Source organism: Equus quagga, chromosome 11 (genome assembly GCF_021613505.1).
Source record: "Equus quagga isolate Etosha38 chromosome 11, UCLA_HA_Equagga_1.0, whole genome shotgun sequence".
Taxonomy (NCBI): Eukaryota; Metazoa; Chordata; class Mammalia; order Perissodactyla; family Equidae; genus Equus; species Equus quagga.
Window position 1 is genome coordinate 109,537,766 of NC_060277.1, and position 11,581 is coordinate 109,549,346.

At 59.3% G+C, this 11,581-nt stretch overlaps 1 protein-coding gene across 2 annotated transcripts; it reads right to left on the reverse strand.

Moving 5' to 3' along the window:
• Positions 1–840: 840 nt before the first annotated feature.
• Positions 841–11,187, reverse strand: FDXR (ferredoxin reductase). 2 transcript variants are annotated; one of them, XM_046674195.1, is made up of 12 exons: positions 11,003–11,187; positions 10,118–10,215; positions 5,359–5,454; positions 5,048–5,170; positions 4,718–4,831; positions 4,266–4,382; positions 3,366–3,473; positions 3,039–3,123; positions 2,708–2,907; positions 2,454–2,625; positions 1,393–1,563; positions 841–1,284 (listed from the first exon to the last, which is right to left on the reverse strand). In XM_046674195.1, the coding sequence occupies exons 1-12, from the start codon at positions 11,079–11,081 to the stop codon at positions 1,154–1,156; spliced, it is 1,494 nt and encodes a 497-aa protein (XP_046530151.1). In that variant the 5' UTR covers positions 11,082–11,187; the 3' UTR covers positions 841–1,153. The 2 variants fall into 2 exon arrangements, with proteins under 2 accessions (XP_046530151.1, XP_046530152.1); XM_046674196.1 differs by having other exon boundaries at positions 4,266–4,367; positions 11,003–11,185.
• Between the last annotated feature and the right edge of the window lie 394 nt (positions 11,188–11,581).

The following is an 11,581-nucleotide window of genomic DNA, read 5'->3' on the forward strand; positions in this document are numbered from 1 at the left end:
AGCGCACGGCGCCGCCCGCGTGGCCCGCCCCACCGGGGCCCGCCGCCTCCGCCCCGCCCCGGCCCCCCCCCGCCGGCCCACCCCCCCGCCGGCACCCGCGCTCCTCCAGGCCCCTCCTTGCTGGCCCGCGCGCCAGACGCCTGAGTCCCTTCTCTCCTCTCCGGGACTGTTTCCCGAGACCCGACACTCGGGGCCAAGTGTGGCCTCAAAAAAAACAGCCTGCCAGGAGCTCTGAGTTTGAGCCGCAGCTCACTAGCTGTGTGACCTTGGGCCTGTTAATTTCCAGGACCCCTCAGTCTACAAAGTGGAGCCAGCATCTTGGTGACTGGCATAAAAGACAGTGAACACACTTTGTAAACTGCACAGAGCTATGGAGATCGAGGTACTATTTTTAAAAGGCTTGTCCATCTGGCTGGGAGCGGACGAGGCGGGAAGGCATGGGGAGCAACTAGAGAGGGGGGTCCCATGCCAAATGCCCCAGACCACAGGGAAGGCCTGGGGCAAACTGCTGCCCAATCCCCGTACTCCCACTTTTTTCTCTTGTTTTGGTTGTACTGGGGGCTAACCAGGGAGGGGACCAGGTGGTGGGGCCAACAGAGCACGCAGGCTGGGGTCCCACGGTGAGTGCAGTGTAGGCAGAAGGCAGGCAGGCCGCAGCAGCAGGGCCAAGCCGAGAAAGGCAGGGTGGGTGCCAGGCCTGGCTGCCAAGCCCCTCCAGCCCCCAAGAGGCCCCTGAGCAGGGAGCTGGCTCTGCGGCGCCACCTGGTGACTGGAGGGGGGCTGCAGCTGGAAGGTGACTGGGCCCCAAAAGAAGTCGCACATCAACCAGTGGCCCTCTGTTGCAGGTGTTTTATTTCCAGCATATTCCTGACGTAGTGACCCTCCACAGCCCAGCAGGAGAGAGGCGGGAGGGATGAAGGTCAGCCTGCACCTCCACCCATCCCTAAGGTGTCTCCTTGCTGAGAGCTAACCCGACGGTGGCAAGGGCAGCCTTCTGGCAGGAGGAAGCGCTAGGAGGCCCCTGGAAGAGGCAGCCAAGCGCGGGGCCAGGGCGGACAGACGATGCCGCTGTGGTGCAGAGTCCTGCTCACAGTGACCTGGCCCCTCTGCCCTGCTCAGCACTACTCTCCTCCCGTCAGGCTGGGATCTGGGCTCAGCGCCCCAGCAGCCTCAGCATCTCCTGAGGATCCAGCAGCTTCTCCCTGGGCTTCCCAGTGCCCTGGCCTCGGGACACCTCCTCCGCATCCAGCTTCTCCCAGTCGGAGAAAGAGACGGGCCGCACCCCTAAGGCAGAGGGAAGATGAGTCACTGCCTCCACCTCCTCCTCCACCCAAGCCCAGAGCACCCCTCCCAGACAGTGGAAAGGCCCAGGGGCTCTCTCCGGGCCCAGACCTCGGCTGCTGAGCAGGGCCTCGATGGCCACATAGCCAGGCCTGGGGCCAGAAGGCAGCAGCCCGGCCTTCAGGTCCTGCAGCAGCATCTGGCCGGTGAGGAAGCTGTCAGTCATGGTAGTGGCAATGACGCCTGTGGGCCCTCGCTTCACCCAGCCACTGCAGTAGAGGCCTGGGAGGGGGGGTAACAAAGGAGTAAGGAAAGGGGAGGCAGCTGGACCCCTGCAAGCCTGAGCCCCAATACACACGTGTGCGCACACATCCCACAGCCCAAGTCCTCCCAGCAGCCCAGCAGCTAGGCCCACCGTGGCAGCTGGCCCACCGCCCTGGATTCTTCTCAGTCTGTTTTTTTTGTGAGGAAGATTAGCCCTGAGCTAACATCTGCTACCAATCCTCCTCTTTTTGCTGAGGAAGACTGGCCCTGAGCTAATATCCGTGCCTGTCTTCCTCTACTTTATACATGGGACGCCTACCACAGCATGGCTTGCCAAGCAGTGCCATGTCTGCACCTGGGATCAGAACCAGCGAAAACCGGGCCGCCGAAGCGGAACGTGTGCACTTAACTGCTGTGCCACTGGGCCAGCCCAATCTCAGCCTGTTTTTACCATGCCAGCTGCCCTTACACGTCAGTTTCCCTGTAAAGCAGGAGCTCCCTAAGGGTAGGAGCTGGGTCTCACCCATCTCCAGCTTCAGCAGCCCCTGAGTAAACATTAACTGGCCGAATCAATGAGTAGTCAGGTATGTGAACATTTAATCAGACTGGAAGCTCCCTGAGGACAGGGGCTACCATTCAGTATCCACACCCAGCACGGAGCACAGGGCCTGGCCCAGAGCAGGCCTCAGTCACTGAACGACTTAAGAACCAGACATATGTGGGCACATCAGCTCGACTGGAAACTCCCCCCCAGCTAGGGCTACAAGGAGGGTGGGACAGGGCCTGGCTCAGAGCAGTTTCTCAGTGCATGTCACCAGATGAATGAATGAATGTGAACAGCCCCAGGAGACACCAGCTTCCCCGCCCCCCACCACAGTCTGGTGCCTAGCATTCTTGCATCCTCTCACCTGGTACATCCACAACCCGGCCCTCCATATTGGGGATAACCCCAAGTTTGGGGTCAAAGGGCACGCTGTGGTCAATGGGGCGGCTCTTATACCCAACGCTGCTCAGCACCAGCCCGCAAGGGAGGTCCTCCACGTCTCCAGTGGGCACTGCCCGGGTGGTGTCACCAACGCCCTGTAGGGGCAAGTGTGGGCAACGCCAAGCTGGGGTGGGGAGACTTGAGAACAGGGGTGTCTTTAGGTAACAGGAGACTCACCTCCAGTCTAGTGACTGCCAGGCGGATGCCTGCTACCTGCCGCCCGTCGGGAGAGGGCAGCACCTGCTGGGGGCTTCGGAAAAAGCGGAGGCCCCAGGTGCGGGAGGCCGATGCCTGGCGGGCAGCCTCCTCCGCCCCTGGCTTCTCCGTGGCCGTTCGAAGCAGCAGTTCTGTGAGCCGCTTCCTCGGGCGGGGGACCTCTGCTGGCAACACAAACATCTCAGGGCTGTCCCTGGTTTACAGCCCCTCCCACAGTGCCCTCCCCCAAGCCCTCTCTGACCTAGACCTTGGCCTCCCTAGTGAGTTAGGGGGGCAGGCCAGGGCCCCTCACCCTTGATTCTGTCCTGGAGGCCCAAGAAATCCGCAGGATCCAAAATGGGCCGGGTTCCTGGTAACTGAATCATCTCCCGAAGCTCCTTGGGGGTGGGGTTTGGGGTGGGGGAGGAGGTCAGGCCAGAGCACCACCCACTCCTGAGCCCACCCCAGGCAGGAGACCCCAGCACCACCCACCATGGAAGGCACTGGGCCCCAGGGGCTCCGTTGGCTCCCCCTCTTCCACCCCAGGCAGCAGCCACTCCCAGGGGCTCTGTCCTGCCACACCTCTCAAGGGCAGACCATCTACCTGGGACCCTGGCCCCTCTCCCTCTGGTCCCGGCACCTTAATAGTGAACGCCACTTGCAGGGGTCCACGTCGGCCCACTATCCACACCGTCTTCACCCGACTCTGCCTCAGTACCCCCAGGGCAGCCTCCGTGATGTCCGTTTTCTGGCATGAAAGGAGGGTTTTAAAGTCATCGAACACTGACAGAGGAAGGGGACTCTCCATTTGGTTGTGTCCCTTGTCCTCAGCCCTGAGAAGGCTGGCAGCCCGAAATTGCACCACTGCCCCCCCCCCAGTGGCCAGATGGAGCACTGCTGCCAATTCTGCAAACGGCCCCAACTAGTAGCAAACCAGGCCCCACTCTTTCATTCAACTAGTGTTTACCATGTGCCAGGCCAGGCACCATACAAGGGGCAGCGGGGGGGTCAGCGGTGAGCAAAACAGAAATGATGCCGTCCCTCACAGAGCTTCTGATCTGGTGGAGAGAGAGATACTCACCAAATAGTCATTAATAAGTATAAAATCTCAGCAGTGACAACACGCTTTGAAACAGAAGTAGACAAGTCCATGAGAGGAAGGCATTACAGGGGAATAGACCTATGCAGGGCAGTCCCAGAAGGCTTCCTGGAGGAAGGCATTACTGAACCAAGAACTAAAAGATGAATACAGGTAAAGCAGCAGGAGGTGAGCTGAGAGTGCTCCAAGCAGGGGGAGTGGTGTGTGCACATTGAATCGGTTTCTTTAAGGCCTGTGTAACAAGAGTGCAGACAGTGAAGGGGAAGTCGTACTAGATGAAGCTCACAGGCTGCCTCTCAGAAGCCCTCCGCCTGGCACCATGGGGAAACAGAGGCACCGAGCTCAGCTTGGAGGGAGGAGGCCTGAAGCCTGCAGGCAGGGGCACCCGCTCCTCAGTGGAACCTCAACTCCACCCCTCCAGCTTCTGACCTCCCCACTCACCTCCAGGTGCTCAGGTGGGGTCAGCAGGATCCGGGCCACGTCCAGAGCCACGTTGCCCTGGCCCAGAATCACGGCTGTGTCACAGCTCAGGTCTGGCGCCAGCTGGAGGGGAGAAGCCTGGATAGGGTCCCCCAGCCCTGGCTCCAGTCAGACTAATCTCAGTCTCATGCCCGGTCCCCAGCATACCCTCAGGCTCCCCCACACTCGGAAAGTCCACCCCACCCAAGCCTCAGTTCAGGTCCCCGTGCCGACCCGGCCCCACCTCTTCCCGGAGGCCTTCCACAGCTGACCTCCCCCTCGCTCAGCCTCATGTCTCACATCTCAGCTCACTGAGAGCCTCCTAGTTCTGGACAATGCCTCCCTCTTCCCCTGGCTGTGGTGTCCGAGGGCTGCCCCTGGCTCTGGCTGAGGGGTGGGGAGGAAGAGGCAGTGGGAGTGCTCCCCAAACTCACCTCCCGGTTCTCAGGGAGCCCATTGTACCAGCCCACAAAGGCCCGGGCTGAGAACACACCGGGCAGCTCCTCCCCAGGAATTCCCAGGGCCTGATGGTCCTCTGCTCCGTAGCTCTGAGGAAACACCCGGAGCCCTCAGCACCGCTAAGGGGCTGCCCCCGCCACGCTCCCAGAGGCCCCCTTCCAGCTCCTCCTCCTCAGCTTCCACCCTGGCCCACGCCCAGTGGTTTGGGCCACACTCCTACCGCCTTCCATCCCTCAGCCACCAACCTCCTGCCGCTGCCCTGCCCCAATCCCCTTCCTCCCCACCCAGGACCCGTCTGTGCTCACCAGCACCACAGCGTGGTATGCCTCCCGCAGCTCTGGCACGGTCACGTCCCTGCCCACCACCACATTGCCGTGGAAGGCACAGCGGTCAGAGTGGGCCGTCTGGGTAAAGGTGTTGATGACATTCTGCCGGGCCCCAGAGTGGGAGGGGTTAGAGGGTGGAGCAGCTCTTGTGCCACCCTCACCCCACAACGTCCCCAGGATGGAACCTGGGTGGCATTCACACAGAGGGCCTGGGGTCATTCCATGCGGCCAGGGAGCCTCCCTTCGCTCCTTACCTCGACACGCCCCCCTCCACGCCCAGAGAGACCCACCTTCACCTCAGGGTGGTCGGGTGCCACGCCAAAGCGCACCAGGCCAAAGGGCACGAGCTGCTTCTCGAAGATGTCCACATGGGCCCGGGGGTGGTGCTGGGGGAGAAGGCGGTGGCAGATGGGGCCGAGGGAGAGGCTGGGCCCCTACTGGTCCTCCCCTTCCCAGGACAGAGGAATACAGCTCATCTTAGTGGGCTGAGGACACAAGGAGGCCTCGACGCTCTGCAAGGAGAGAGGCCCCTTACTCCCCACCTGCCCAGAGAGCCAGAGCAGAGGAATGGGGCAGCACAGCAGCAACGGCGGCTGAGGTCAGACCTTGAGGACTGCCGGCCCATTGAGATGGTGAGAGCTCCGGACAAGGAATGAAGGCTCCCTCCACCGGAGTCGTATCAGGGGAGCTTCTTCATCTACTTAGGTCAAGTGTGACACAGCTGTGCCCTAGAACCCTTCGACACTTCTAGAAATGCCCAGCCAGTCTGATGACCTGAGAACCACCCTTTGAAATTCATATCTGCCTTAGCTCTAATCTCTAAGATCATCCTGTTGGAAAGGGGACACGCAGGACAGGGAGCCGGGGGCACAGCTGGGGCATGAGAGGCGCAGAGGGAGATGGAACTGGCCCTACTCTTATTCTTAGAAAAAAGAATCTCACTCATACATTTGTCCCACATTGCCTGCCCTCCGGGTACCTAGAGGGGCCGTGGGGATCGGGCACCAACCAGCCACACGACCACCAACCAGCCACATGACCACCAACCAGCCACATGACCAGCTAGTCCCAGGATCTGCCTGGGTCTGTCTCTTCCTCTGCAAACTGGGACAGATAACACCTCCCTCTCAGGGTGCTGGGAAGCATCCAGGAGGTCAGGATGTTGCAAGACTCTGGGCCACAATCAGGTTGCAAGTCCAGCGGTTCAGGCTCCTATGGACGACACCGCCCTGCCTCGCACCCCTGTCCTAGGCCCTTGCTGTAATACTCCCCATTCAATGGGACTCCAGCCAAATGAGCTCCTGCCCACCAGTCACCCTCACCCAAACAAAGGCTCAGGGTCATCTGCTCGTCTTTGTCTAAGCCCCTCTTCCCGTCCACTCCCCTGCCTGCACCCAAGTCCAGCCCCTGACCACCCATCTGTGCTCCTGACTCTCCCCATCCCGCACAAGCCACGGGGGCACCTCAACCACCCCCTCAAGCCCCACTGATGCTGCGCCCAGGAAGCGTTCCAGCTTCAGAGTCCACAGCAGTGGAGGCCAACCCCAGCCCCACCACTCCCTCGCTGTGCCACGGGGAACCAACGTTTCTTAACTTCTCTGCACATCCCTTCTGGCGAGACGCTCAAGATTAAATGAGCAAGGCCTGAAGCACTTAGCCCAGGGCTGGACCTCTTGTGAGTGTTCAATCAAAAAGCTATCATTACTATTACTGCTGTTGTTATGGTTGCGTATCACTGCCTTGCTCATAAACCTTCCCCGGCTGCCCACGGCCATGGGACGAAGTTCAAACTGCTCAACCTGGTGGTCAACACTGTACACAATGCAACTTTTCATCCTTATCTTCCATTCTTTTGTGCTGCGGATCCTCCCGAGTCAGAGTCACGCTGTTCTCTCCAAGGCCCCCTCCATCACGCTAAATCTGCTGATGCGTTCCCTGGTTATCTCCCAGGGCAGACCTCGTCTTCAGGAAGCCTCTCCTCCCCAAGCCTCGCAGTTCCCTCTGATCCCACCAGCTGTGCTTTCTCAGTCCCTTTTTCTTCTGTCTGTCCTCTAACAAAAATATTCTCGGAGGTTCTTCCAGTCCGGGACCCTCCCTTCCCCCAGGCACACATTCCCTGGGAATGTGTGGGCAAGTTTCATCCACTCCCCACTGTGACCTCAAATTCCTGCAGATTTCCTGATGACGTTCCGCTCCCTGTCCCGCCCAGATCTCCCCCAAGCTCCAAACCTGACACTCCTGGACAACTCGCCCCAGACACATCAAAGCCATTGGATTAAAGCCAATTCCCCCTCCCCCAAACCTTCCCCTGTCTGCTCCTGTGTCCCGTCCACCCCATCCACCCAGAGCCCAGGCAGAGCCTGGGGCCCTCCTTGACCCTGTCCAATCAGACCCCCACCCTCCCCTCCTCCTCCTACTGCCACCCCAGCAGCTCCCACTGCTCTCCCGGCCACCAGCCCTGCCTCCCTGCTCCGCTGTCTGCCCTGCAGGCAGAGAGAGCTCCAAATCAAAACTGGGGTGCTGTCAGTCCCTTGCCTAATACCCTTCAGTGAAGCCAACCACCTATAGCAGCACGCACCGGATCCCCCTGGTGTGTTTGTTTAAAATTGTTGATTCCTGGGCCCTAGGCACAGTTTGATTAGGTCTGAGCTAAGCCCAGAAATGTGCATTTTATTTGTTTATTTTCTTTTGGTGAAGAAGATTGGTCCTGAGCTAACACTTGTAGCCAATCTTTCTCTTTTTTCGCTTGAGGAAGAGTGGCCCTGAGCTAAGATCTGTGCCCACCTTCCTCTACTTTGTAATGTGGGATGCCGCCACAGCATTGCTTGATGAGTGGTGTAGGTCCCCGCCCAGGATCCAAACCTGCAAACCCAGACCGCTGAAGCAGAGTGCGCAAACTTAACCACTACACCACCGGGCTGGCCCCCAGAAGTGTGCATTTTAATGCATTTAATAAGTACCCCCAAGGACTCTGATGGAGGGAAGAAGGGAGGGTGGACAGCATCAAGAGAAACTGACTGCATCCGAGCCTGGTCGGTGGTTTCCAAGCCCCCAGGATCTGGGCTCACCTACCTCCTCGAGCCTTACTCACACGCTTCCACCCTCACGCATTCCCTCCTTCCTCCCAGCCTTTGTCCATGTGGTGCTCTGTACCTGGGACTCTCTCACCATCTACCCGGCCCCCTGGCAACTCCTTCTATCCTTCAGACAGCAATTTGGACATCTCTTCCTCTAGGCTGGGTGAGGTGGTCCTCTCTGTATCCGCCCGCCCAGTTTCTGTGATTACACCATCGGAGCCCTGGAATACCGTGTAAACCCTCTCCCCCTCCACTCCACAACACCCCACATTAGACTGTCAGGTCCTTGAGCATGGGGACCACCTCTGTCCTGCTCACACCTGTGTCCCCAGTGGCAAGCCTGTGCCTGGAACATGTCGGTGTCCAGTAATTGATTACTGAATGGCCTAGCACGGTGCTCAAGAGCGAGCTCTGCCGTCAGACTGCCTGCGCTCAGGTCCCAGCGCCTTCCTTGTCCAGGTGGGACCTTGGGCAACCTCGCTCAGCCCCAGTGTCCTCACCTGTGAAGCAAGAGTCATGACAGATTCCTGCTTCGCAGGTCATCTTGAGGATGCAATGAGATGCTGTACAGTGCCTGACTCAGCCAAGTGCCACTGCCCCAAATGTGTGGCACATGTTCCTGCTGTGGGAGCACAGTCAGTAGCTTGGAGCTTCTAGTGGGCAAGGACCAGCTTGTAACTGGCCTCTGTGTCCATCCCCCAGAACCTAATACAGGGGAAGTACATGCCCGCGTCTGCCACCTGAGTGTAGGCCATAACCTTTGCCCATAGCAGGGGCGCTGAGAATCCAGCCTGGAAGCCCGCGCCCCAGCCACAATTTCAGGCTCAGCTAACACAGTGCCCCTTACACAAAGCCCTCCAGGACCTCCCCAGCTCCTGTGAGATCCCTGGTCTTGTTCCCAGAACCCAAAGCTGTCCTTCCATGTGGCAGTTTGCCCGTGGATGACTCCCCCACTGTGGGAGGCCCTCTCCAGGGCCCACGGCCTCCTTCAATGCAGCTCAAACACACCTTCTCCAGGAAACACTTTCTCACTGACCCTGCCTAACTCAGCTCATGCTGGTCACATCAGCATAATTAGTTCCCTCACCCCAGGTGCCTGGAAGGCATGCTTAGGCCACTTTTCAGCAGGATGACCCACGCATCCTGGTCTCCCCAAGACCCTTCCAGTTTTAACATTGAAAGCCCCACGTCCTGGGCAAACTGGGGTTAGTCACCCTACCTTTTAAGTATCTGCATATGAGGTTGTATAATTAATATATTCATCCTTTCTCCCGTCTCTCCATGGACACGCCAAGTCCCTCCAAAGCAAGGTCACTGTCTCATGTCTTAGTCAGCCTAGGCCTCCCATTCCCCCTCTGAGCCACGGGTCTCCCCCGATCCTCCCTCCCGCCAAGGTCTGCTGAAGGCTGAAGAGCAATCAGCAGCCCTGGGGCCCTGCCCGCCAAGGCCAGTATTGTGAGCCTTGAGACGCTGGCCTTTGGATTGGGGGATGGGGAGTGGAGAGCAGGCTGCAAGGACAGCAGAGCGTGCGGAGGGCTGGAACTCTGGTGAGGAGAGCTCGGCCAGGTGCACAAAGTGACAGAAAACCCTGAGAAGAGGGGGCAGCCTCAAGACGCAGGATTTGGGGGACAGAGTGGAGACGGAGGAGACAGAAGGGAAGATGAGGGGCAGGACAAAGTCATCCTGCAGGTCCATATAAGCTCCCTGAAGGGCTTGGCCAAGGAGGCATAGCCAACTGACCACTGACCATCACCCACCAGGCAAACAAACTTCTCTCATAGCTGAGGATTTTAGAGACACTTGTCACAGATGTAGATGACAAAGCATGTGCGAAGTGTCTAGTCTTGACAGGCTGGGAGCCCCTTCCGCATCAGGGATCCAGGAGTGCTTTTAAAACCCAAAGGGGTAGGGCTTGCCCTTAGGATTGGAGCAGGTGAATGGTGGGAGAGGGAACCAGGAGGATGTGGCTTACCTTTAGCAGGTGCTGGGCCGTGTAGAAGCCAGCTGGGCCACTGCCCACCACACAGATCTGGGGCATCTGCTCCTGTGTGGAGAACTGCTGGCGGACGCCTGGGGAGGGGAGGGGGGAAGGTGGTCAGATTGACACTCCCTCCCCATCCCAAACCAACTTCAGTGTCAAACAGAAGATGGAGCTTCCCAAGCTTCACCCTCATCCACACCCTCCTTCTCCTTTCCCTCAAAGCTTTGGGGTTTGCAGTGTTCCTTACTTCATCTGACCCCCAAAAGCTGCGTCTTCATCCAGAACCCCACACCTCATGCATGAACTTACTACACCACTGAAGATGGCCCACTCAATGACCCCATCACCCCTGAAGCTGCCCTGCACAGTACTTCGTCATTTTTCTTATGGGGTTCCCTACCCACCCAGCTAGAATACCACGTCCTTCCAACGGATCCCACATCATCCCAGTCTCATCCTTGTGAATCTCTCCACAAGGGTCCCATTTTACCTCTTCTAACCCCTCTCTCCACAGAACCCTTTACTGCCCACATAGACCCCTGTCTCATTCCTATAGACCCTGTTTCACCTCAGACTTCCCTCTTTCCCCACAGACCTCCATAGCACCCCGTTCACCCCTTCTCACACCTGTGGACATCATGGTCTCCCCTTCTCACTCTTGTTGACCCCCGTCTCACCCTAGGGGCCTCACACCTCACCGCACAGGCCCCCATCCGCCCCTGTACACCACCCCCATCTCATCTGCACGAGTGGACCCCACCAGTCTCATCTCTGGTCCCCTCTATCGCCCCTTTCCAGCTCGGCTCCGACCCCTAAACTTAGCGCTCGCAGGCCTCCCCGCGCTCCTATTCAGCCTCAGAGGTGCCCCGCTCCTACTCAGGGTGCAGCCGGCGGGAGGGGGCCGGGTCCGAGGCCACGCCGTCCAGTACCACCAGCGCCAGCAGCGTGGAGCCATAGCTGAGACAAGCCACCTGCCAGCAGATCTGATACCGTGTCTGCCCTGCTCTCCACGCTCACAACCGGCCGGACCCGGACCCGGACCCCGGCCCCGCCCCGCCCCGGCCTGGCCCCGCCCACAGGCGCGGCCCCGCCCCAAATCCCGCCTCCCACGCTATGGGAAAGCACAGCATGCCGGCTCCACCACACCCACGCCCGAAAGAATCCCGTCCCCCAAAAGAGAAGCCCGCCCTCGGCTCCACCCGCTTCTTCTGAAGACCCGCCCCCAGGACTTCCGGACTGTACGTGTCAGTAAATTTCTCCATCCTCCCTCCAATTATCCGGAGCCCAGAGTTGGAGAAGAACGAGTCCTCATGGCCGTTTCAATCCCGCCTGAAGGAGATAGCCAATTAGAAAGGAGCTCTCCTTACTTAGCCTCTCCCTCTCGGAAGCTCTCGTCGCTTGCTGATGACGCAATGCGCCTTTCGCTTTTGCGAGCGTACGCCCCACCCGCTGCCA

Excerpts from the sequence above, each read along its gene's own strand:
- FDXR (XM_046674195.1), bottom strand. The coding sequence starts at position 11,081 with ATGGCTCCACGCTGCTGGCGCTGGTGGTACTGGACGGCGTGGCCTCGG. Across the intron at positions 4,383-4,717 it reads GGCTCCCTGAGAACCGGGAG|GCTTCTCCCCTCCAGCTGGC; the intron begins GTGAGTTTGGGG and ends GACCCTATCCAG. Across the intron at positions 2,908-3,038 it reads CCTCCAGGACAGAATCAAGG|AGGTCCCCCGCCCGAGGAAG; the intron begins GTGAGGGGCCCT and ends TGTTGCCAGCAG.